The sequence below is a fragment of the Thalassophryne amazonica genome, chromosome 9 (genome assembly GCF_902500255.1).
Source record: "Thalassophryne amazonica chromosome 9, fThaAma1.1, whole genome shotgun sequence".
In the NCBI taxonomy this organism is placed as follows: domain Eukaryota; kingdom Metazoa; phylum Chordata; class Actinopteri; order Batrachoidiformes; family Batrachoididae; genus Thalassophryne; species Thalassophryne amazonica.
Window position 1 is genome coordinate 41612932 of NC_047111.1, and position 25208 is coordinate 41638139.

The following is a 25208-nucleotide window of genomic DNA, read 5'->3' on the forward strand; positions in this document are numbered from 1 at the left end:
CTAGAGCCAGTTCTTCATCAGTTGGTTGTGACTTTCTGGCTTCCCAAACAGTATACCCTGGTCTCCTCTGACGTTCACCAGACCCCCACCAGCGATGAGCAGCAGCATTTGCATCAAAATTACCTGGTGCTGAACCTTCAATTGATAAATACATGAGGCGACTCATCTGGATTGGGGCAAGTGATGAGCGCCAGTCTGACTTGATTCTCTTCATACAAGAGAACCCTCTCTCACATACAGCTGTACTGACAGCCATGACAGTATATATTTCTATCAGCACTGCCAGAGCGCCAAACTTCTCTTTCAAGTCATCTAAAATAAAGAATTGAAGAAAAACAAAAATTAGTAGATAGAAATTGCCATAGTTTATGATGAAAACTTATACTTTAACTGCATGCTTACTGTAATTAGGTTAAAATGCTGCAATATTTTTGTTTTACCTCTTTGTAGTACTGTCATGAGAGTTTCTCTCATAGATGAGATTCTGTTGCAAGACCATGTCTTATATAGCCGGTATTCGCTCAATACCTGGTCCTGCGTAACACCATCCCGCTCCAGCAACTTCTGGTAGTGGATACACAGTTCAGCTATCTCTTCTTTCCCATGCAACGCAAATGACTCTCGTGATGTTTCCAAGTTAGGAAATGATGTGTGGTCAAGAGCACGGAATTTCGAGATGATTGAATTGGAGTACAGATCTCCCAGTCTTTTCTGAACATGGTCCAAAATGGCTCCTATCAAAAAATAAAATCATAGAATAATTACTATATATAAAAGGAAAGTTGTCCTTCTGGCATTCTTTGATTCCTAAGCCAAACTTATAAATTAATATTAAAGTACATTACCCGTTATTTCTTTCCTGTCTTGGGCAAGAGTATCCACACTATCATTGGTCAGTTCCACTCCTTGAAATTTCCCACTAAGGGCCACACTTTCAAAAACTTTCGACTGCATTTCCCCTGGAGTCAAGGACAGTTCCACAAGGGCAGTAGAGCATGCCTCCTGGTGTTCTACAGCTTCACCTGAAATGCAAAAATTGAATATTTTATACAGTACATTGCTGCTTTTTGTGTTGTAATTATCTGGTGTTCTACTGCTTCGCCTGAAATTGAAAAATCATGTAGATGTATAATAACCTACCAGGGGTCAGCTGGTCACGCTAAGTTTAGACTCAGTGTCTTCAGGGCATCTAGCACATCACACAAAGTGCATGAACTGTACATTTCTGCTGTCCTTCAGGTACTTCAACATGTTTTTGGCCCTGCCAACCACACTTGGTGAGGGTTTGTTGACATGCTCGGTGCTCGCCTGGTCCTCGAGGTGGGCAACAAACACAGAATAACTTGTGCAGAGAATCTGCAAAAAATAAATGCATGTGCTAAAAACAGATTGGTTAAAATACTTTAACTTTCAAACCTAAATAATGCCCCAGAAATGCACAATAGATTGTTAATTTTGAAATATACTACCAGCTTACCTTTGTGGCGCAATGAATGTACGGCAACCAGCGTGTGCCTTTCAGGTTGGATGGCTTTAGGACTTTTTCTTCCAGTGCTCCTGCAATCATTCGCAACTCCCGTAGGGCTTTGTTTGAGTAGTGGTACTGCTCGTACAGGAAGTATAGGACCTCGTGTAGGCGCTTAAGTCTCTCGTTACTCTTGACTGCATCTGTGGAATATAATAGTAATAAATTAATGACATCACATGCAAATAAAAAAACTAAATTGTGTGATAATAATTGTGGTACATACCAGTGACACCCAGCTCTAGACGATGTGCCACACAGTGTATTGCAAGCAAATACTCAATCTCCTGCTTTAACTTTGTTGCTAAACCTGTCTTTCTACCCATGTTCACAGAGGCACCATCGGCACATATGAACACCACTTTAGTCTTCCAATCCTCAACGCCTGCAAGTTTGAACACTTAAAAGAAAAAGGAATCATCATTATGTTTTAGTTTAAGTCAAGTCTGTTTTAGTTTAAGTCATCAGTGCACTCAGTTCTTACAAAACATTAACACTTGTGCTTTCATTTTATATTAACACCATATAGAAGCTACTGTCCTAAAATTAAATTCAACCAGTTAAAGAACCTTTGTTATGCAGTCAACAATAGTCATACATGTTAATGCATCTATTAAACTGATGATGAATTGCATACCTGTATCTATGGCCTCAATGACACCATCAGCATTAGTGTGCTTCACATCCTGTATGCCAAGAAAATGTTGTATGGGTCCCATATCTTTGTCAAAAAACTTGACATACATGATCTCATCCTCTAGGTGGCCTGAGTCAGTGGCTCCATCCACAAGAAGGCTGATATACTTGGATTCCTTTAACTTTGCCAAGAATGGCTCACTCTCTTGTGCATATATGTCAAGCATAAACCTGAAAAAAAAAATCAAACACGCAACTGTCTTTAGATGTTCAAAATAAATAAATAAATAAAATTGATGGTGTAAATTTACTGAAAAGCAGAATAAAAATACCTAGCACAAGCCTTATCAGAAGTATAAAACTTCGGCAGGTTTGATCCTGTCCTGGTGTTCAGGGCCACTTGTTCTGGGAAGTCAGTGAATGGTTTTTCATTCTTCGCCAGGAAGTACGCAATGTGGAACATGTTTGTCATCTGCTCTTCAAACTTGGCATGTATTTTTTTGTTGACATGGATTCCTTGAAGAACAGCTGGCTTGGGGTTGTCCTTCCCTCTCTCCTTCTTTTCCATCTGATGCACACATGCCTTGTGACTAGCACTATTCTGGTGGGGATCGAAGCCTGTGCATCTATCAGTAACCTGACCTTTGTACAAGGAGCAATTCCTGGAAAATAAATGAAATAATAGGATAAATAACATCAAAGATGAGAAAAGTTTTGTTTCTTTTTTCCTTAACTGGAAAACTGCCCTTTTGGAAGGAAAGCCATTTTCTTTACCTGGAATTATTGAGAAAAGACAAAAATATTTCATATTTTAAAAATAAAAATAATAATAAATAAAAAAAAATTTAAAAATGAAAATATTTCATATTTTTTGCAAATTATCATCAAACTTAAGAAGAATAAGAGAAACACACAAATACAATATACATTATTTTATCAAATATTCTTATACTACATGATAAAAACCTTACAGTGCATCAACTCTGGAAAAAAAAGTTGAGAGGTAACTTATGTAATTTTTCACTCGGACATTAAACTTTGGCTTCCACAGTGCATAAACATTAAAAAACAAAGACAATATTCTTATACTACGTGATAAAAACCTTAAACTGAATCAACTTTGAAAAAAATGTCAGGGGTAACGTCGATATGAATTTTTTTAAATCAACACTCAGACATGAGAATTGGGCTTTCTTAATGCAAAAACACTTGAAAACAAACACAATATTCTTATACTACATGATAAAAACCTTAAAGTGAGTCCGCTTTGAAAGAAATGTCAGTAGGTAACTGATATGAATTTTTTGAACACTCAGACTTTAATACAAAAATAAATTTATTTCTTGATCATTTACAAAATTAATATAAGTTAAATTTCATATACTAAGCTCCCTTGCTAATGTTGTTACCGTGGGGTTTCCACAAGGTCATACTGATTAGACTTTTAAACTGGCGTATGAAATCATACCAGATGTCTACCAGGACTTGGTATATTTATACTTACTTGTCAGCATACTCTGGCATGGCCCTACAAGTTCCACAGAAGACAACCTCGCTCTCCTCATCACGCTCCAGCCATGGCCATCTTTTCTTCCAGGAAGTTTGCCAAGTTTTCCTCACCCTTTTCTTCTCATATTCACCATCAGCAGCCTTCCTCTTCTGTGCTTGTTTTGAGGGTGATAGGTGTTCTTTTCTTTGCTTCCCTGGTTTCTGCCCAGGGGCAGGAGGTTTCAATAAATTCATAATATTCATTGCGATCGTAAGCGAAAATGAGGCGTCGATGTTGAAGTGAAATTCGCGCCACATCAGAAGATGCTCCTGTAGACGAAGTTTGTCTGTGGGTTCGTCTGCACTTCGGCAAGTGGCACGGAAAGAGACGAAGACGGCCCCACGCATGCGCCGTAGCTACCATAACAAACATGGCGGACGATGTAGCGAAAATGTTCGCTACATCGACAGATTTCTTCACGGTAAGACTAATAAATTTGCCCAAAGCGATTTTAATTCTTACTGGCCCATACGGGCCAGTGAAATATGAACTTCACTGGCCCGTGGTGGCCCTGAACATGTAAAAAAAGGCCACCGGGCCATCGGACCAGTGCTATTGTCGAGCCCAGTAAGTGAGAGTGGCGACATTCATTAACTGACAGGTGTCATATTGTTTCCAACACCAGAGTGATCGCACTGATCACATTGTAAATCACACACATCGCCATAGCGGGTTGATAGCTATGGATGCAAAACTTAATCTGGAAATGGATATAAAATGTAAATAGCCTCTGCAGATCCAGAAAGGAGAAAAATATGGGAAAATAATGTCCAGCTTATGTGTCTGTCAGGCAGGTTTATGTTCACATTTTACACAGTGAAGGCACAAACCTTCAGGCTTTTATAACAGTGGAGCAAATAATGGAAAAATCGTGCATTTGGACATACAAGCACAAAATTTGGCAGAGTGATTCTCATGATACTCATGATACTTTTTAGCATCTTTGATCAATTGGTGGCCATTTTTTAAGATGGCCACCAAAATGAACTACAGAACGTTTTCCGCAGAAATGCTCCTATTTGATGGATTAAAATGATATTGATATCAATTTCCAGTTTGTTATATTCGGTATGTATGGTATTTACTATGTTTTAGTTTCCTTATGCGCCAAATTGGAATGAACTTTATTGCATTTAGTATTAATGGCTTCAATCAGCACATTTTAACCCAGAAAAAGTAGATCAAAGTGGACATTGTCTAAACTAAGACACTGCAGGTTTTCCTAGCAACCAATCAACTCAGCAGGTGGGTTGCTGATGATCTTCTCTCCTGAACATAACCATGTGATCGTCAATGAAATCACCTGCTGAGACACCTGGTCAGTAATGAAATCACCTGCTGAGGTGATTGGTAGCAAGGAAAACCTGCAGTGTCTTGGCCCGTCATGGCACGATTGCCCACTCCTGGTCTAAACTCATGCAACAGCGTTGTGAGAGCCACTTATATCTCACATATCTTGGGTCTACGATGATTATTGTTTGGTACACAAGTGTGGATGGCCTGTAATTACATGCTGAACTGGATTTGACATAGATAAAGCAGGTCAAGGTCGGTTCTGTCTGAACTCATGCGTGAGAGTTGAGATTAATTTATAACCCAAATATCTTGGTACTGAACAACAGCACTGTGAATACCACAGACACACACACAGACAAGCCTACAAGCTCCCGTGCAGTAGCCGCTGGAGCAAAAAATCACTATAGTAAAGAACACTGGCCCCCATCCCCCCTCACCTCCAGCCAACTCTTCTTCCAGTAACTGTATCTGCAGGTGGAAGATCTTCTCCTGGAGGTCACACAGGGTGTGTTTCATCCTCTCTCTCCGTGTCACCATGTAGCACAGGTTCCGAACCTGAAACACATGACAATACTATCATGAAATATCAAAGGAAGGATGTTCTGTTGTATGTAAATTTCATACAGAAACACAAAGCTGTTAGCAACCAGGCACAAAAACACTGTGATCAACAGGCACATGGACATAAATACAGAAAGGTGGCGATCACTTATACAAATACCAGCCCGGGGCCAATCACACAGATAAACCTTTTTGTCAGTGGCTCCACACCAGCTGCTGCCAATCATGTGTCTGTTACAGCGGACTGCGGCACATCATTACCTTTTGACACCAACAAGCAAATGCACACTGCCAGAGGACACTGAGTGTAGCTGTACTGTATGAGTTCAGTCTGCACAAACAGTCCGAGTTCTAACACAGGATGATATCACACTCAAACAGAAGAAAGGAGTGAACAGACCGCTACTAAATCCAACAGCTCTGTCTGGATTATGGAAGGTTCCAGCGGTACTTCAGGTTAAATTGGGACCAGTTTGATACTTGATGCTGTGCGCTGCAGCGCCCAGTGGGTTTAATGCGAAGACCTCACAGGAAAAGAAAAACAAGCGTGCACAGCATTTAACACACAGAGGTAAATAAGAGCACATACGATCTCAGTGATCAGGAAGGGAAAAGAAGCCAGTGAGACATTGTCCCCATTTTGTGGAACTATAGTGGCAAAATTAAATTTCCAATTGGACAATTGTCAAATATCGTGGCAACAAATGTATAACAATTTAACCCAAAAAGTTGTATTTAGTCTTCATTTATATTTTTACACACACACACACACACACACACACACACACACACACACACACACACACACACACACACACACACACACACACACACACACACACACACACACACACACACACACACACATATATATACACTCAACAAAAATATAAACGCAACACTTTTGGTTTTCCTCCCATTTTGTATGAGATGAACTCAAAGATCTAAAACTTTTTCCACATACACAATATCACCATTTCCTTCAAATATTGTTCACAAACCAGTCTAAATCTGTGATAGTGAGCACTTCTCCTTTGCTGAGATAATCCATCCCACCTCACAGGTGTGTCATATCAAGATGCTGATTAGAAACCATGATTAGTGCACAGGTGTGCCTTAGACTGCCCACAATAAAAGGCCACTCTGAAAGGTGCAGTTTTATCACACAGCACAATGCCACAGATGTTGCAACATTTGAGGGAGCGTGCAATTGGCATGCTGAGAGCAGGAATGACAACCAGAGCTGTTGCTCGTGTATTGAATGTTCATTTCTCTACCATAAGCCGTCTCCAAAGGCGTTTCAGAGAATTTGGCAGTACATCCAACCAGCCTCACAACCGCAGACCACGTGTAACCACACCAGCCCAGGACCTCCACATCCAGCATGTTCACCTCCAAGATCGTCTGAGACCAGCCACTTGGACAGCTGCTGAAATAATTGGTTTGCATAACCAAAGAATTTCTGCACAAACTGTCAAAAACCGTCTCAGGGAAGCTCATCTGCATGCTCGTCGTCCTCATCGGGGTCTCGACCTGACTCCAGTTCGTCGTCGTAACCGACTTGAGTGGGCAAATGCTCACATTCGCTGGCGTTTGGCAAGTTGGAGAGGTGTTCTCTTCACGGATGAATCCCAGTTCACACTGTTCAGGGCAGATGGCAGACAGCGTGTGTGGCGTCGTGTGGGTGAGCGGTTTTCTGATGTCAATGTTGTGGATCGAGTGGCCCATGGTGGCGGTGGTGTTATGGTATGGGCAGGCGTCTGTTATGGATGAAGAACACAGGTGCATTTTATTGATGGCATTTTGAATGCACAGAGATACCGTGACGAGATCCTGAGGCCCATTGTTGTGCCATACATCCAAGAACATCACCTCATGATGCAGCAGGATAATGCACGGCCCCATGTTGCAAGGATCTGTACATAATTCTTGGAAGCTGAAAATGCCCCAGTTCTTGCATGGCCGGCATACTCACCGGACATGTCACCCATTGAGCATGTTTGGGATGCTCTGGACCGGCGTATACGACAGCATGTACCAGTTCCTGCCAATATCCAGCAACTTTGCACAGCCATTGAAGAGGAGTGGACCAACATTCCACAGGCCACAATTGAGAACCTGATCAACTCTATGCGAAGGAGATGTGTTGCACTGCATGAGGCAAATGGTGGTCACACCAGATACTGACTGGTATCCCCCCCAATAAAACAAAACTGCACCTTTCAGAGTGGCCTTTTATTGTGGACTGATGTCTGAGGCACATGGTGTCTAATCAGCATCTTGGTATGGCACACCTGTGAGGTGGGATGGATTATCGCAGCAAAGGAGAAGTGCTCATTATCACAGATTTAGACTGGTTTGTGAACAATATTTGAGGGAAATGGTGATACTGTGTATGTGGAAAAAGTTTTAGATCTTTGAGTTCATCTCATACAAAATGGGAGCAAAACCAAAAGTGTTGCGTTTATATTTTTTTTGAGTATATATATATATATATATATACACACACACACACCTTTCAATCACAGCCAATCCTAGAGGCCACATCAGCAAAGCACGGGCAGAGTGGAGCACTCCGTGTGTGTGTGTGTGTGTGTGTGTGTGTGTGTGTGTGTGTGTGTGTGAGAGTGAGAGAGAGAGAGAGAGAGAGAGAGAGAGAGAGAGAGCGAGAGAGAGAGAGAGGAGAGAGAGAGAGAGAGACTTTTCAGGCTGCCACTCTGACATTTTTACTGACAGAAAACAGGAAGAACGGCTTATAAACTCACAACAGAGACTTTTCAAGAACTGGAAAACACTTTCATGCTATTCCGTCTCTGACAAAAGGAAATGATAAGTAAAAACATACATGGACGAATTATTTTGCCATCTGATCATGGAACGCAACTCTGGAGTTTATTGACGCGGATGTTGGTATTTCAGAATAATTTTATTTCTTGAACATGGCAGGCATCACTTTACTTGGCAAGTGCTTTTCTTTTACTAATAACTTCCAGTGTAACATCCAGACAGCTCAAAATGACAGTAGTGTGATTATTTGCGCCATATAGACACAATAGACATAATAGATTTTTTTTGTTTTTGTTTAAGATCGATGTCATTTTTCCCTCCATCGGATGCTTTAAATTTCATACATGATAAATCATAGATGGGCGCAGAGTCTCTGTGCAGGATCATGTGGCTCCACTTTGTTGGGCTTCACACACGCAGGTGCCCAAAGTCCTTTTCACAGCTCGTTTAACAGTGATGCTTCATTATTAAACACATAAAACTATGGAAATCCAGCACTTCACAGAGCTTGTTAAAATAGTGAGTAAAAAGTGTAAAAAATAAATAAATAAATGCTGGAGATGAGAACGTGACTGAAGTGAAATCGAGGGGTGGGCTAATGCAGGCGCTTGCACAGGCTGAAGCCCAGAGGTTAAAAGTCACAGGGGCCCCAAACTATGATCCACCAAAAGGTTGTGGTTAACACCCAAGATAAAACTAACACAAAGAACATACAATATAACACAAAATAGTAAAGATTAGAAATTTATACCATAAAGCACCCTACGTGTGTGTTTCTGTGTGCCCGCAGTGAAGCTGCCACATCACTTGATGGAAAAACTGGAGCACACACTTCTTATGCCGCGTTCACACCGGGCGCGACGCGAGCGACAGCAGCAACAGGTTGCCATGTAATCCCTATGGAAGGACGCGTTTTGGCGCCAAGCCGCACAGCGCGATGTGATGGACCCGAATGAAGCGACGCGAGTGAAGCGATTTTGAGCGATTGGCGCATTTGTGGAGGTCACGTTGCGTTGCCCTCCTCCCCAAGTTGAAAAATCTGAACTTTTTCATCTTGTCGCACCACGATGACCAATCAGGGACTGAATAGTGACGTGGAAATGTCTGGAGTTTGACTGAGTTGGATTTGAACATGTCCTGTATCTGGTAGCAGCCTGTGAGCAGGACTTATGTCCGTTTTGTCCTTTATTTCACAATTATGACAGAGTTTTTGGAGCGAGCAGCAGCACCACAGCAGGGGGAGCAGAGTTTTTTTTTTTTACGTGCACGCTGCGAGCGAATCATCCCTGAAGATTATTTTACTTATTAACTACACACATGTATAATAAAACAAATGGTGACTGGTTTCTTAACACAATTATGACAGAGTTTTTGGAGCAAGCAGCAGCCCCACAGCAGGGGCAGCGGAGGTTTTTTTTTTTTAAATTGTTTATATGTGCGCGCATGAAAGGGACAGGAGGTCCTCAAACTGGGTCCTGCAGAGGCAGAAGGACCACTGAAAGCGGCCGTCATCCAGACACAGCTCCTGCAGCAAATAATGATACTCCCCGAATTGGGAACGTCTCACGACGTTTGTCAGCTTTCCACAACAACTCACTCCATGTGATCAAGGTCCGTCATATTAACTTGACTGACAACCAGAGCCGGCGAGCGAATGGAAGCTCCTCCTATTTGATGACGCACTGGAGCAAATTTCCGCAGCGAAAGTAGATTGACACACTGGGCGATGGTGGCGCGTCCGTTGCCACGTGACCAATGCGAATTTGTGGTGTCTGGTCGCGCCCGGTGTGAACGCAGCATTAGATGATCCATTACCCTAATTAACCACACAATGAACCATATTATTACAGATATTTGTAATAAAATATTCATAAAGGAGCTATTTGGTTATGCTACATTTAGCCATTAGCATCACACTGTCATGACATCGTTTTCAACACAGAAAAAGAGGCGTAGCCAGCCGTGGCCCAACGCCATCCGGACTGCCTCGTGCACACCTGCAGAATGCAGCCCAAATATATTTCAGACAACAGTCAGATGACACAGACTGCTGTCAGAAGGCACAGACACTGGAGCTGTTACTCACTCACTCAGTCACTCAACCCACGCAATGAAATCTCAGCTCGTCCTCACAGTCCCAGCACTAACTGACCTCTCATCAGTATCTGTCTCACATGACAGAGTGCACACATGTACCATGAGTAGAACAGGTGATCCGAGTGATGAATGTGTGTCCACTCAGCTGCGCGCATGTGTTCACAATGGCTGAAGCAGCCGCTGCACGCACGCTGTGTGTGCAGAACAGGTGATCAAAGCAGTGTGCTAGTATGTGGCTGAAACTCCGTGGCTGGTACACACGTCCACACGTGATTCAAATCCATATGGTTTTTGAAAAAATAATAAGGTCGGATACTTTTCTAATAGACCACGTACTTGAACGACTGACAGTAGAAATATGTAGGGAGAAAAGAAAATGTTTAATGGACACTTTTAAAGGCTGGATGGAGGAACATGACTTAACATTAAAACAGTTTTGTTCAGCTGTGGCGATTTTAATATTGATTTGTGAATACAAATTATAATAATAAAGTGACTAAGGAATTTATTAATACATTATATAATATTAGGATATATCTTAAAATTACAAGACCCAGTAGGATTACTACTAGGGATGGGTATCGATAAGATTTTATCGATATCGATGCCATTATCGATTCTGCTTATCGATCCAATTCGTTATCGATACCTCTTGTGAATTTTGTACTAAAAGTAGGCTTTACAGGCTTTCTATGTATTACTGAGTCTTAAGTAAATAAATATGAAATTGGTCACTGTACAAGGTCTGTTCGAAAAGTATCCAACCTTTTTTTTTTGCAAAAACCTGATCGATTTAATCCGTGTGCTTGCATGAACAAAATCTTGAACCTTCATGCGCATGGCGTGAATTTTTCATGCCTGTCGATTGCGTCATTTGCTGGTAAGCAGCCTTTGTGTGAGGACGTGTGTAGTGCTCTCGGTGGTTTTCAATGCAAGGAAAATGACGGAACGACTGGAGCAGCAAGCATGCGCACGAAGGTTCAAGACTGGCTCATGCAGGCACACGTGATTCAAATCCATCAGGTTTTTGAAAAGAAAAAAAAAAAAAAGGTTGGATACTTTTCTAACAGACCTCATATCCTTGATCTCTGGACATAAATAAAAATAAACAAAACGGTTGTTTCACTTTGAAGTTATTTAATTCCGACTGGACTCTATCGTTATAACTTGACTCAGCAGAGAGCCACGCAGCGTTTGGAGCTGTGTGAACAGAACGGAGGACGATTCTCGTTTCTTTCTCGCAACAAGACAGGAGTCCCAGTTAGTAACTTTAATCCGCACAAAAGTGACTCACGATTGACATATTCAGAGATGAAAGTGGTGAAAAACAAAAGCTGAAACCTAAAATTACCCTCCAACATCACCTGTACGAAAATGTTTGAATTCTAGAAGCTCTGAAATGCAATCTGGGGACTATTCCCAGACAATAAACTGGTGTGAGTGCAGCATCCATTTTGGTGAGAAAAAAAATTCAAATTCATTCCAGTAGTATTTTGCTCTTACTAGGATGCAGCAGTTTCTAGCTTGGCAGATAGTTTCTGGAGGAAATCACTGAGAAATGAACACTGTTGTGGCTGGCGTGCCTGGCTGGCTTTTGTTTGTCTTCTGTTTCTGTCTTTTGGTTTTCCTCCCAGGTGGTGCGCATTTGGGACTGAGTGGCTGTGTAGCTGAGTTTATCAGGACCTCACCCTGATCACCTGAGGCTGATCACGTGCAGCTCGTCAGGACTCACAGCTGTGGTGCATCTACACGGATTGGAACATGGTGGCATTTAAGTCTGGAGTGCACAGTGTGTGTTTGCCAGAGACTCGACCTTGTGACCAGACAGGTGAGATCGTCGTCTTGAGAGCCATCTCATCATCAGTGGATGCAGAGAACGTCCAGGTTTGATGCATGGTCTGTGAAAGAGGAGAAGGTGAGGTCTCACGCTCGTCAGCACACTTCCTGAGGTACGTTGGGTTTTGTGACTAACATTTGTACAGTCAGTAAATGTGGTGTCCCTCACACCTTATTATATTGAGCTGTTATGTTAGTCGTTTTAATCAGCTTCCACTGCAGTGAGTTTGTGAACAAGGTGTTCCATGCCTGCAGGGTGGGAAGCTGATTAGTAATTAAGCCAGGAAGTGTTTGCTGTTTGTACACCTTTGAGCGGTCCCTCTGTGTGTAGAGTGTGGACTCACATGATGATTTCTTCATTCACAGACTCGGTTGTCGCGGCCACCTGGGGGGTGTCGGCGGGGTCCTTGGGTCCGAACTGGTTCTGGCTCCGGACCGTAGTGCTGCTGGGAGCGCACCGTTTACCACCTCGCCAGACCACGCACTTATTTGTTGTATATTTATCACATCACTGTTATGTGCGTGTCGTCAGAGCGAGCTGCAAAAAGTTTGTACCTGAGTTTTCAGAGGTGGTGTTTGTAGTTGCCATCTGCCACGCCGGTGTTTGCCAACCCGGACAGTGGGAATACCACCTCAACCGGCAACTTAGCCCCGCGACTGGACAGCAACAACGTCCGAGGCCCGCTTAACGTGGTGAATTCACTGAGGCCGCGCGCTGCGTCATTAGAGCCCCGCGTCACGAGTGCCGCTTCCCCGGGGCCTCGTGCAGCCACCGCGGATCCATCAGCGCTGAAACACCCAGGCCGCGCGGCACCAGCGCAGTGCAGATCCATCCCGGTGACAAACAACGCAGCCTGTTAACATCGGCGATCGACAAGCTGCTCATAAGCCGACCATGGGGCCTAAGAAGGTTCTGACAGCGGAGGAAGGTGACGATATTAAAAAAATCTCTGGACTTTCTATCAGAGGAGATTTCTGTTGTGAAGCAGCAACAGAAATCAATTATGGATCTGGTGGAGGAGGTGAAGGCATTACGGCTCCAGAATGCCGAGAAAGACCGGCATCTGGTGCAGCTGGAAATAGAGTGGCTGAATTGGAGCAGTACACCAGAATTAACGCGTCATCATCACAGGTCTTCATATCAAACCACGGTCCTACGCACGGGCGGTAACAGATGAGAGCGGAGGGGAGCCCCGTGAACAGGAGGTCAGCTCTGTGGAAAAACAGGTTGCTGATTTCCTCCTATCTAAAGGGTATAGAAATGGATTTAAATAACATTGAAGCGTGCCACCCTCTGCCCCGGAGAAATGACGGTGATAAACGAACCGTCATCATGAGATTCATCAACAGAAAACACAAAACAGCACTGTTAAAACAAGGAAGAAAACTGAAAGGGACAAACGTATTCATCAATGAACATCTCACCAAACGGAATGCCGACATCGCCAGGAAAGCACGCTTCTTGAAGAAACAGGGAAAAATCCAGCACACATGGACTTAAAACTGTAAAATATTCATCAAACTGAACGGATCACCAGAACAAGCAAAAGTCATGGCAATAAGGAACATCGAGGAGCTGGACAAATATGAACAATAGTGTTTCTTAAAGCGAGGATCTGGACAAATATGACCAATAAGGTATGAGGACACAAACACATCACAACACCATGACACAGACCAGAGGAACCTATTCATCTACTACCTATTCATCTACATCTGGAGACAAGAAGGATATAACTCAAAGGATTGCTGATCGTGGAAAAGTAGAAATGAGAACATTTAAATACACAGACCACAATGTACTGGACTTGGAGCACGATATAGACCTGGACAATAATTTCTTCTCAAATATCAATGACAGTTGTTGCTATTATACAGATGAACAGTTTAATCGGATCATTAAAACGGATAACAAATTATCAATAATCCATTTCAACAGCAGAAGTCTATATGCAAACTTTAACAACATTAAAGAATATTTAAGTCAGTTTAAAAAATATTTAACATAATTGCTATATCAGAAACATGGATCAATGAAGATAAAGGAATGGATTTTGAACTGGATGGATATGAATTTAATTGTGTAAACAGAAAAAATAAGAGTGGAGGAGGAGTGGCTGTGTATGTGGATAAGAACATGGATTATAAAATAGTAGACAATATGACAACTGTGATTGATAACTTATTAGAATGTATAACTATTGAAATATGTGAAGAAAAAAGCAAAAATGTATTAGTCAGCTGTATATATAGAGCACCAGGATCTAGTATTGAAACATTCACTGACTGTATGGGAAAAATGTTCTCAAAAACTAATCAAAAAACTGTGTTCATTTGTGGTGACTTAAATATTGATCTGCTCAATCCAAATAAGCATAAAATAACAGATGAATTTATCAGTATAATGTACAGTATGAGTTTATATCCAAAAATCACCAGGCCAAGCAGAATTACATCCCATAGTGCTACCTTAATTGATAATATACGAGGGCTGTCAATAAAGTTACGGTCCTTTTTATTTTTTTCAAAAACTATATGGATTTCATTCATATGTTTTTACGTCAGACATGCTTGAACCCTCGTGCGCATGCGTGAGTTTTTCCACGCCTGTCGGTGACGTCATTCGCCTGTGAGCACTCCTTGTGGGAGGAGTCGTCCAGCCCCTCGTCGGAATTCCTTTGTCTGAGAAGTTGCTGAGAGACTGGCGCGTTGTTTGATCAAAATTTTTTCTAAACCTGTGAGACACATCGAAGTGGACACGGTTCGAAAAATTAAGCTGGTTTTCAGTGAAAATTTTAACGGCTGATGAGAGATTTTGAGGTGATTCTGTCGCTTTAAGGACTTTTCACGGTGCGAGACGTCGCTCAGCGCTCTCAGGCGGCGTCGTCAGCCTGTTCAAGCTGAAAACCTCCACATTTCAGGTTCTATTGATCCAGGACATCATGAGAGAACAGAGAAGTTTCAGAAGAAGTCGGTTTCAGCATTTTATCCGGATATTCCACTGTTAAAGGAGATTTTTTAATGAAAGACGTGCGGACGGGTCCGCGCGTCGGGACGCAGCCGCCGCGACGCTCCGCCACAGGAAAAACACCTCTGTTGAAAGCCTTAAGGACAAGTTGGAACATGTCCTGCCTGTTAAACAATTTCTCATATACTCACTCCACTGAAAGCCATCAAAAGCCGCCTGGATTTTACAAATGGTTATCAACACGGAGGTGTTTTTCCTGTGCCGCCGCACCGCGTCGGCTGCGTCCCGACGCGCGGATCCGTCCGCACGTTTTTCATTAAAAAAATCTCCTTTAACAGTGGAATATCCGGATAAAATGCTGAAATCGACTTCTTCTGAAACTTATCTGTTCTCTCACGACGTCCTGGATCAATAGAGCCTGAAATGTGGAGGTTTTCAGCTTGAACAGGCTGACGCCGCCGCCTGAGAGCGCAGCGCGACGTCTCGCACCGTGAAAAGTCCTTAAAGCGACAGAATCACCTCAAAATCTCTCATCAGCTGTTAAAATTTTCACTGAAAACCAGCTTAATTTTTCGAACCGTGTCCACTTCGATGTGTCTCACAGGTTTAGAAAAAATTTTGATCAAACAACGCGCCAGTCTCTCAGCAACTTCTCAAACAAAGGAATTCCGACGAGGGGCTGGACGACTCCTCCCACAAGGAGTGCTCACAGGCGAATGACGTCACCGACAGGCGTGGAAAAACTCACGCATGCGCACGAGGGTTCAAGCATGTCTGACGTAAAAACCATATAGTGAAATCCATATAGTTTTTGAAAAAAATAAAAAGGACCGTTACTTTATTGACAGCCCTCGTATTCAGCAATGATATTGAGAATAACACTGAGTGGATTATTAATCAATGACATTAGTGATCATCTACCAGTTTTCATCGTTTATAATAGAAACCATCGGCGGAATCAGCCAGAGGAGAAAATAAAATACAGGCGAGTGCGGACAGAGGAAAACATGAACACACTAAAGAAGGATTTACAGGAGCAAAACTGGGAAAAGGTATACAGTGAAAGTGATGTTGATAGTGCATATGAAACTTTTTTACAAATATTGACATCATTATATGATAAAAATTGTCCAATTAAACAAGACTACAGAAAACAAAAAATCCAAGCTCGACCATGGATGACGAAAGGGTTACGAAATGCATGTAATAAGAAAAATACACTGTATAGAGAATTCATAAAACTAAAGACTAAAGAGGCAGAAAATAGATATAAGAAAATAGATTAACTAATATTATACGGGTATGTAGGAAGGAATATTATAGTAACATATTATATAATAACAAAAACAATATTAAAGGAATATGGGATATATTAAATAGCATTATCAAAAATGGTAATAAAAAACAGAGTTACCCTCAGTATTTCATTGATAATAATGTCAAGAAGGAAAATAAGGATGAGGTAGTCAACGGTTTTACTAATTTTTTTTGTAAATATTGGACCAAGCTTGGCAGAAAAAATTCCCGATTCCCAACCTGAGGATTGGGATAATAATCTCATAGAAAGAAATCCCTGTTCAATGTTCCTCACAGCAGTGGATGACATGAAATTATAAGACATTGTGAATAATTGTAAATCTAAAACCTCTACCGATTTAAATGAATTGATATGGTGGTGGTAAAACAGGCATTGAATGGATTGTAGAACCATTAACATACATCTGTAACTTATCATTTCAAAGCGGTAATTTCCCAATCAAATGAAAATAGCTAAGGTTGTGCCACTGTATAAGACTGGGGATAGACACCACTTCACAATTATAGACCTGTTTCTTTGCCTTCCACAATTTTCCAAATTATTAGAAAAGTTATTCAATAATAGATAGACAAATTCATAAATAAACATAAATACTACTGCTAGTCAATATGGATTCAGAGCACATAGTTCAACATCACTTGCATTAATAGAATCAGTTGAGGAGATTACAAACGCCACAGACCCCAAATTACATTCAGTTGGAATATTTATAGACCTTAAAAAGGCTTTTGATACAATTATCATGACATATTACATCAATAAACTGGAACAGTATGGGATTAGGGGGTTGGTGTTGCACTGGGTGAGAAGCTACTTAAGTACAGAAAACAGTTTGTGAAGTTGGGGGAATTACATCATCATGCTTGGGACAATGCTTGTGGCGTCCCACAGGGGTCAGTTTGGGTCCAAAACTGTTTCTAATTTATATAAATTATATTGTCAATGTTTCCAAATATTAAAATAGTCATTATTTGCAGATGACGACACAGCATTTTTGTTCAGGGGGGATTGCAGGAGTTACTGAGGAGGATCAGTATAGAAATGGGAAAATTGAAAATATGGTTTGACAGAAACAAATTATCATTAAACTTAAGTAAAACAAAATACATGTTATTTGGCTATTGTAATACAGACATACAGGTTCAGTTACAAGTCGAGGGGGTAGATATTGAAAGGGTACATGAAAATAAGTTTCTGGGGGTGATAATAGATGATAAGATAAACTGGAAGACTCATATAAAACATATACAAAGTAAACTGTCAAGAAGCATTTCAGTTCTAAACAAAGCGAAACATATTCTGGACCACAACTCACTCCGCATTCTTTACTGCTCACTGGTTTTACCATATTTACAGTACTGTGCAGAGGTATGGGGTAATACTTATAAAGGTACAACACAATCACTATCAGTAATGCAGAAAAGAGCTATAAGAATTATTCATAATACTGGCTATAGAGATCATACAAATCCACTATTTTTACAATCCAAATTCTTAAAATTCACAGACTTGGTTCATTTTCAAACAGTACAAATTGTGTATAACGCAATAAACAATTTACTTCCAGCAAATATTAAAAATACGTTTTTTAACAGATCAGGGGATTACAGTCTGAGGGGGAAATTTAATTTAAAGCATCAGTGGGCACGAACAACATTAAAAGGTTTCTGTATTTCTGTCTGTGGGGTGAGGATGTGGAACAGATTGGGAGTGGGGCTCAAGCAATGTCCAAGCATGAACCAGTTCAAACAGCGGTACAAAAATATGTTTTTTTCTGGGTATAGGGAGGAGGAAGGGTAATGAGGGTTAGGGTGTTTTTGTTTTTTGCTTCGGCTTGTAAATATATAGTATTTTGTATGTAAGTAGGTATGTGTAGGAGTATATTTATGTTTGTGTATATATATGTGTATGTATGTTGATGTGTGTATGTATATATGTATGTGTATGTGTATATATATGTATATATATATATATATATATATATATATATATATTGATATCGGTTTAGGTGTGTAGGAATCTATGTGTATATGTGGCAAAGGGTATTACTGGTTGTGGGGAAGAAGGGGTAGGGATAAATAAGCTGATGCTTCACCCTACCCCTTTTCGGACATGGTGGGTACACAGTAGGAACTTTTTTGTTGTTGTCTTTACTGATCTATCTTGTAATTGTTGTTGTATCAAATGTTCAAAATAAACAGTTTTCATTCATTCATTCATTCATTCATGTTTATTAAACTCAGTTATCCTTTGTACCGTGCTCTGCTTATTTTATACTGGGTCCTTCAAACGCTGGTCGGTTCTCCGGGCTGCGTCCGACACATAACAAACACATTGAAAATATGGTTTGACCGAAACAAACTGTCATTAAACTTAAATAAGACAGGGATGTGTTCATGGAAACATTTATTTCTCTATGTATGTATTTATTTATGTTCATTGTTAGTTGGTTTTATATTTCCTGTTGTGTTTTTATTCAGGTTCTTTTTGTCTCTTTCTCTAAAATTGTATATAATAACTAATCATTAGATTTCTAAATATAAACAAAATACATTTAAAAAATATTACAATTTGTAATACATTTGACTCTTTTATGACAACAAACGCTTATTATACAGAAAACAAATGCACCCGAACGTGATGACAGCTGCAACTGCTTAATGCTAATTTAACACTGAAAATGCCATAGACATGCTAATGCATTAGCATCGCTCCCGTTTTAAGTTATAAATACATCTGTCAACTATTCAGAAGACCATAACAGTTTGGGTAACATAAAAAAGGTAAATTACTCACAGAGTATGCTCTTTAGGGTTATCGGGGGAAAATTAAGATAAAGCGAAAGGAAGAAATGAATAAACCAAAGCAATAGATCAAAGACTGCTTCGATCTTCGAACCACTGCTTCGATTGGTTCAAGGTTCAAAGCAAAGCCGCGCTGCAGAAAAGTTGATTACGGACCCGCTGCAGGTTTGTAATCAATGTAGGAAATTATCATTTTCCTGACAAGCACCCCAAAAACAAACGGCCCACTCTAATGACCGATAACGGAATCGTTAAGCAAAAAGGTTATTGATGTCGGTGGATCGAATAATTTCTTAACGATACCCCGAAAGGAACCGTGTCTCGATACTTATCCCTATATTACTACCCATTCTGCAATATTCAGAAATCATATTGAGTGGAACATTGGTGGAATAACAGTGGCCACCTTCCAGTCTTGTAATGTATAACTGTAATCATATGAACAACAAGCAGGAGAATACATTGAAATACAGAGAGTAAGACAGAGGATTCCATGCTCATATTATTAAAATTATTTACTAGGACAAGGTTGGGAAGTAATTAGTAATGAAATAACTTTGATAAAGCAAATGATTAATTCATAAGAATTTAGATTATTATATGATAAAAATGTCCAATCAGTCAATACTATGGGAAGCAAAAATACAGAGAAAGAGGCAAAAAGAAATATCTACTATTTAGAGAATTCATACAACATCGAACTACACAAGCTGAAAACAAATATCAAAATCAAATCAAATCAATTTTATTTATATATCGCCAAATCACAACAAACAGTTGCCCCAAGGCGCTTTATATTGTAAGGCAAGGCCATACAATAATTACGTAAAAACCCCAACGGTCAAAACGACCCCCTGTGAGCAAGCACTTGGCGACAGTGGGAAGGAAAAACTCCCTTTTAACAGGAAGAAACCTCCAGCAGAACCAGGCTCAGGGAGGGGCAGTCTTCTGCTGGGACTGGTTGGGGCTGAGGGAGAGAACCAGGAAAAAGACATGCTGTGGAGGGGAGCAGATATCAATCACTAATGATTAAATGCAGAGTGGTGCATACAGAGCAAAAAGAGAAAGAAACACTCAGTGCATCATGGAACCCCCCCCACGCAGTCTAAGTCTATAGCAGCATAACTAAGGGATGGTTCAGGGTCACCTGATCCAGCCGTAACTATAAGCTTAGCAAAAGGAAAGTTTTAAGCCTAATCTTAAAAGTAGAGAGGGTGTCTGTCTCCCTGATCTGAATTGGGAGCTGGTTCCACAGGAGAGGAGCCTGAAAGCTGAAGGCTCTGCCATCCCATTCTACCTCTATACAAACCCTAGGAAATACAAGTAAGCCTGCAGTCTGAGAGCGAAGCGCTCTATTGGGGTGATATGGTACTATGAGGTCCCTAAGATAAGATGGGACCTGATTATTCAAAACCTTATAAGTAAGAAGAAGAATTTAAATTCTATTCTAGAATTAACAGGAAGCCAATGAAGAGAAGCCAATATGGGTGAGATATGCTCTCTCCTAGTCCCCGTTAGTACTCTAGCTGCAGAATTTTGAATTAACTGAAGGCTTTTCAGGGAACTTTTAGGACAACCTGATAATAATGAATTACAATAGTCCAGCCTAGAGGAAATAAATGCATGAATTAGTTTTTCAGCATCACTCTGAGACAAGACCTTTCTAATTTTAGAGATATTGCGTAAATGCAAAAAAGCAGTCCTACATATTTGTTTAATATGCGCATGAATGACATATCCTGATCAAAATGACTCCAAGATTTCTCACAGTATTACTAGAGGTCAGGTAATGCCATCCAGAGTAAGGATCTGGTTAGACACCATGTTTCTAAGATTTGTGGGGCCAAGTACAATAACTTCAGTTTTATCTGAGTTTAAAAGCAGGAAATTAGAGGTCATCCATGTCTTTATGTCTGTAAGACAATCCTGCAGTTTAGCTAATTGGTGTGTGTCGTCTGGCTTCATGGATAGATAAAGCTGCATATCATCTGCGTAACAATGAAAATTTAAGCAATGCCGTCTAATAATACTGCCTAAGGGAAGCATGTATAAAGTGAATAAAATTGGTCCTAGCACAGAACCTTGTGGAACTCCATAATTAACCTTAGTCTGTGAAGAAGATTCCCCATTTACATGAACAAACTGTAATCTATTAGATAAATATGATTCAAACCACCGCAGTGCAGTGCCTTTAATACCAATGGCATGCTCTAATCTCTGTAATAAATTTTATGATCAACAGTATCAAAAGCAGCACTGAGGTCTAACAGAACAAGCACAGAGATGAGTCCACTGTCTGAGGCCATAAGAAGATCATTTGTAACCTTCACTAATGCTGTTTCTGTACTATGATGAATTCTAAAACCTGACTGAAATTCTTGAAATAGTCCATTCCTCTGCAGATGTTAGTTAGCTGTTTTACAACTACCCTTTCAAGAATTTTGAGAGAAAAGGAAGGTTGGAGACTGGCCTATAATTAGCTAAGATAGCTGGGTCAAGTGATGGCTTTTTAAGTAATGGTTTAATTACTGCCACCTTAAAAGTCTGTAGTACATAGCCAACTAATAAAGATAGATTGATCATATTTAAGATCGATGCATTAAATAATGGTAGGGCTTCCTTGAGCAGCCTGGTAGGAATGGGGTCTAATAGACATGTTGATGGATTTGAGGAAGTAACTAATGAAAATAACTCGACGAAACAATCGGAGAGAAATAGTCTAACCAAATACCGGCATCACTGAAAGCAGCCAAAGATAACGATACGTCTTTGGGATGGTTATGAGTAATTTTTTCTCCTAAGTTTAAAATTTTATTAGCAAAGAAAGTCTGAAGTCATTACTAGTTAAAGTTAAAGGAATACTCGGCTCAATAGAGCTCTGACTCTTTGTCAGCCTGGCTACAGTGCTGAAAAGAAACCTAGGGTTGTTCTTTTCTTCAATTAGTGATGAGTAGTAAGATGTCCTAGCTTTACGGAGGGCTTTTTTTTTATAGAGCAACAGACTCTTTTTCCAGGCTAAGTGAAGATCTCTAAATTAGTGATGACGCCATTTCCTCTCCAACTTACGGGTTATCTGCTTTAAGCTGCGAGTTTGCGAGTTATACCACGGAGTCAGTCACTTCTGATTTAAAGCTCTCTTTTTCAGAGGAGCTACAGCATCCAAAGTTGTCTTCAATGAGGATGTAAAACTATTGACGAGATACTCTATCTCACTTACAGAGTTTAGGTAGCTACTCTGCACTGTGTTGGTATATGGCATTAGAGAACATAAAGAAGGAATCATATCCTTAAACCTAGTTACAGCACTTTCTAAAAGACTTCTAGTGTAATGAAACTTATTCCCCACTGCTGGGTAGTCCATCAGAGTAAATGGAAATGTTTTAAGAAATGATCAGACAGAAGGGAGTTTCAGGGAATACTGTTAAGTCTTCAATTCCATACCATAAGTCAGAACAAGATCTAAGATATGATTAAAGTGGTGGGTGGACTCATTACATTTGAGCAAAAGCCATTGAGTCTAATATAGATTAAATGCAGTGTTGAGGCTGTCATTGTCAGCATCTGTGTGGATGTCAAAATTGCCCACTATAATTATCTTATCTGAGCTAAGCACTAAGTCAGACAAAGGTCTGAAAATTCACAGAGAAACTCACAGTAACAACCAGGTGGACGATAGATATAACAAATAAAACTGATTTTTTGGACTTCCATTGTGGATGGACAAGACTAAGAGTCAAGCTTTCAAATGAATTAAAGCTCTGTCTGGGTTTTTTGATTAATTAATAAGCTGGAATGGAAGATTCCTGCTAATCCTCCGCCTCGGCCCGTGCTACGAGCATTCTGGGAGTTAGTGTGACTCGGGGGTGTTGACTCATTTTAACTAACATATTCATCCTGCTGTAACCAAGTTTCTGTAAGGCAGAATAAATCAACATGTTGATCAATTATTATATCATTTACTAACAGGGACTTAGAAGAGAGAGACCTAATGTTTAATAGACCACATTTAACTGTTTTAGTCTGTGGTACAGTTGAAGGTGCTATATTATTTTTCTTTTTGAATTTTTATGCTTAAATAGATTTTGCTGGTTATTGGTGGTCTGGAGCAGGCACCGTCTCTACGGGGATGGGGTAATGAGGGGATGGCAGGGGGAGAGAAGCTGCAGAGAGGTGTGTAAGACTACAACTCTGCTTCCTGGTCCCAACCCTGGATAGTCACGGTTTGGAGGATTTAAGAAAAATGGCCAGATTTCTAGAAATGAGAGCTGCTCCATCCAAAGTGGGATGGATGCCGTCTCTCCTAACAAGACCAGGTTTTCCCCAGAAGCTTTGCCAATTATCTATGAAGCCCAAATATAAGAAATACAAAAATAAACTAGCAATATATTGATAAACTGTAAAAGAGTATTATTACAAATTATTGGAGGCTTAGGCAGAGGTGGACGAAGTCACTGTCAAGTCATTCTCAAGTCATGTATCGGCCAGTCTGAAGTCTCAAGTCAGCTTGCAAACAACTGGTGGTCACAATGACTTGAGACTTGAATTGAGACTTACAGATTCATGACTTGAGAATGACTTGCTGGTGACTTCGTCCCACCTCTGCTTATAGGCATAACATGAAGGGTACATGGGGCTTATTAAATAGTTTTATTAGAAATCATTCCAGATGGATTAATTATCCTTAGTATTTAAATGTAATTCTTTTAGAAATTTTATTTATTTATTTATTTTTGCAAGTGTTGGACCAAAGTTAGGGCCCGGTCACACGGCGATAGCTGAATGAAGAAAGAAAGTCACAAATCGTTGAGAAAAGGTGGACGAATGATCTGCTCTTTTCACATCACCGAAAAGCCTGTGAATCAAGAGCGCAAAAAGGAATGACGCAAAACCGAAACTAACAAAAGAAAAAGCGAAGCAAACGTCGACCTTAACGCTTTAAATGAAATCAAATGAAAGCAAAACGGAATACATACGAACTGAGGTTGTCGTCAGGATTCGTTCACATTTTTCAACAGTTTGAAAATTCTGACAAAGCGCCAGCTACAGGAACAAAGCTGGATAACGATTAAAGGGTGCCTCTGAAAGTCAGCGTGAGTCCAGATTTCTTGTTTTGTTTTGGCTTCGGCAGTGGTGGGCACAGATAACCAAAAAATTAACTTCGATAACAGATAATCAGATAACTGAAAAGTTATGAGATAAAGATAAAACATTAAACCACCCAAAAATGTATCGGAAGTTACAGATAACCGATAACAGATAAATTCCAATATCTCTGTCACATTTACAACTACTAGTAAAACAAATTTAATAGCTTCTAATAATATTAAAAATAACAACAGACCCAAACAATAAGACCACACTTTTTTCTTTCAACAGTCTGCCCCTGCTGGAAGCTCTTGTTTACTACAGCGCTCCGAGCACAGAAGCACCCCAAGACCCAAACAATGAGACCACACTTTTTTCTTTCAACAGTCGGCCCCTGCTGGAAGCTCTTGTTTATTACAGCCCTCCCAACACAGAGGCACCCTGAGAGCAGCCGTAAAACCAGCTCTCTATCAACGACAAAGCTCTGGTCATGCGGAGGTCTTGAAAAATAAAGTTATACTGAGTTATGGTGTTGATTTATAAATAACATTAATACCGATAGAATAATCTCCTCTGCCACCGAACCCTGTAAGTACTGGAACCGCCAAGTCCCGAATTCCCAGGTGGCCACTGCCTCCGCTCGTCGGATCCGGTACTGCTGGCAAGAAAGAGCAACAAACACACAGGTGTGGATGCGGCTGCACCCAGTAACACGGAGAGGGGAGAAGCCGCCTCCACCTCTCGTC

At 40.5% G+C, this 25208-nt stretch overlaps 1 protein-coding gene across 2 annotated transcripts in view; it reads right to left on the bottom strand.

The window, feature by feature from the left end:
* Positions 1 to 25208, bottom strand: part of jade2 (jade family PHD finger 2) — a 647761-nt gene that overhangs the window by 97086 nt on the left and 525467 nt on the right. For both annotated transcript variants that reach the window (XM_034177959.1, XM_034177958.1), the window contains exon 11: positions 5444 to 5562. In XM_034177959.1, the coding sequence (XP_034033850.1) occupies positions 5444 to 5562 (119 nt within the window). The remainder of the gene's footprint in view (positions 1 to 5443; positions 5563 to 25208) is intronic.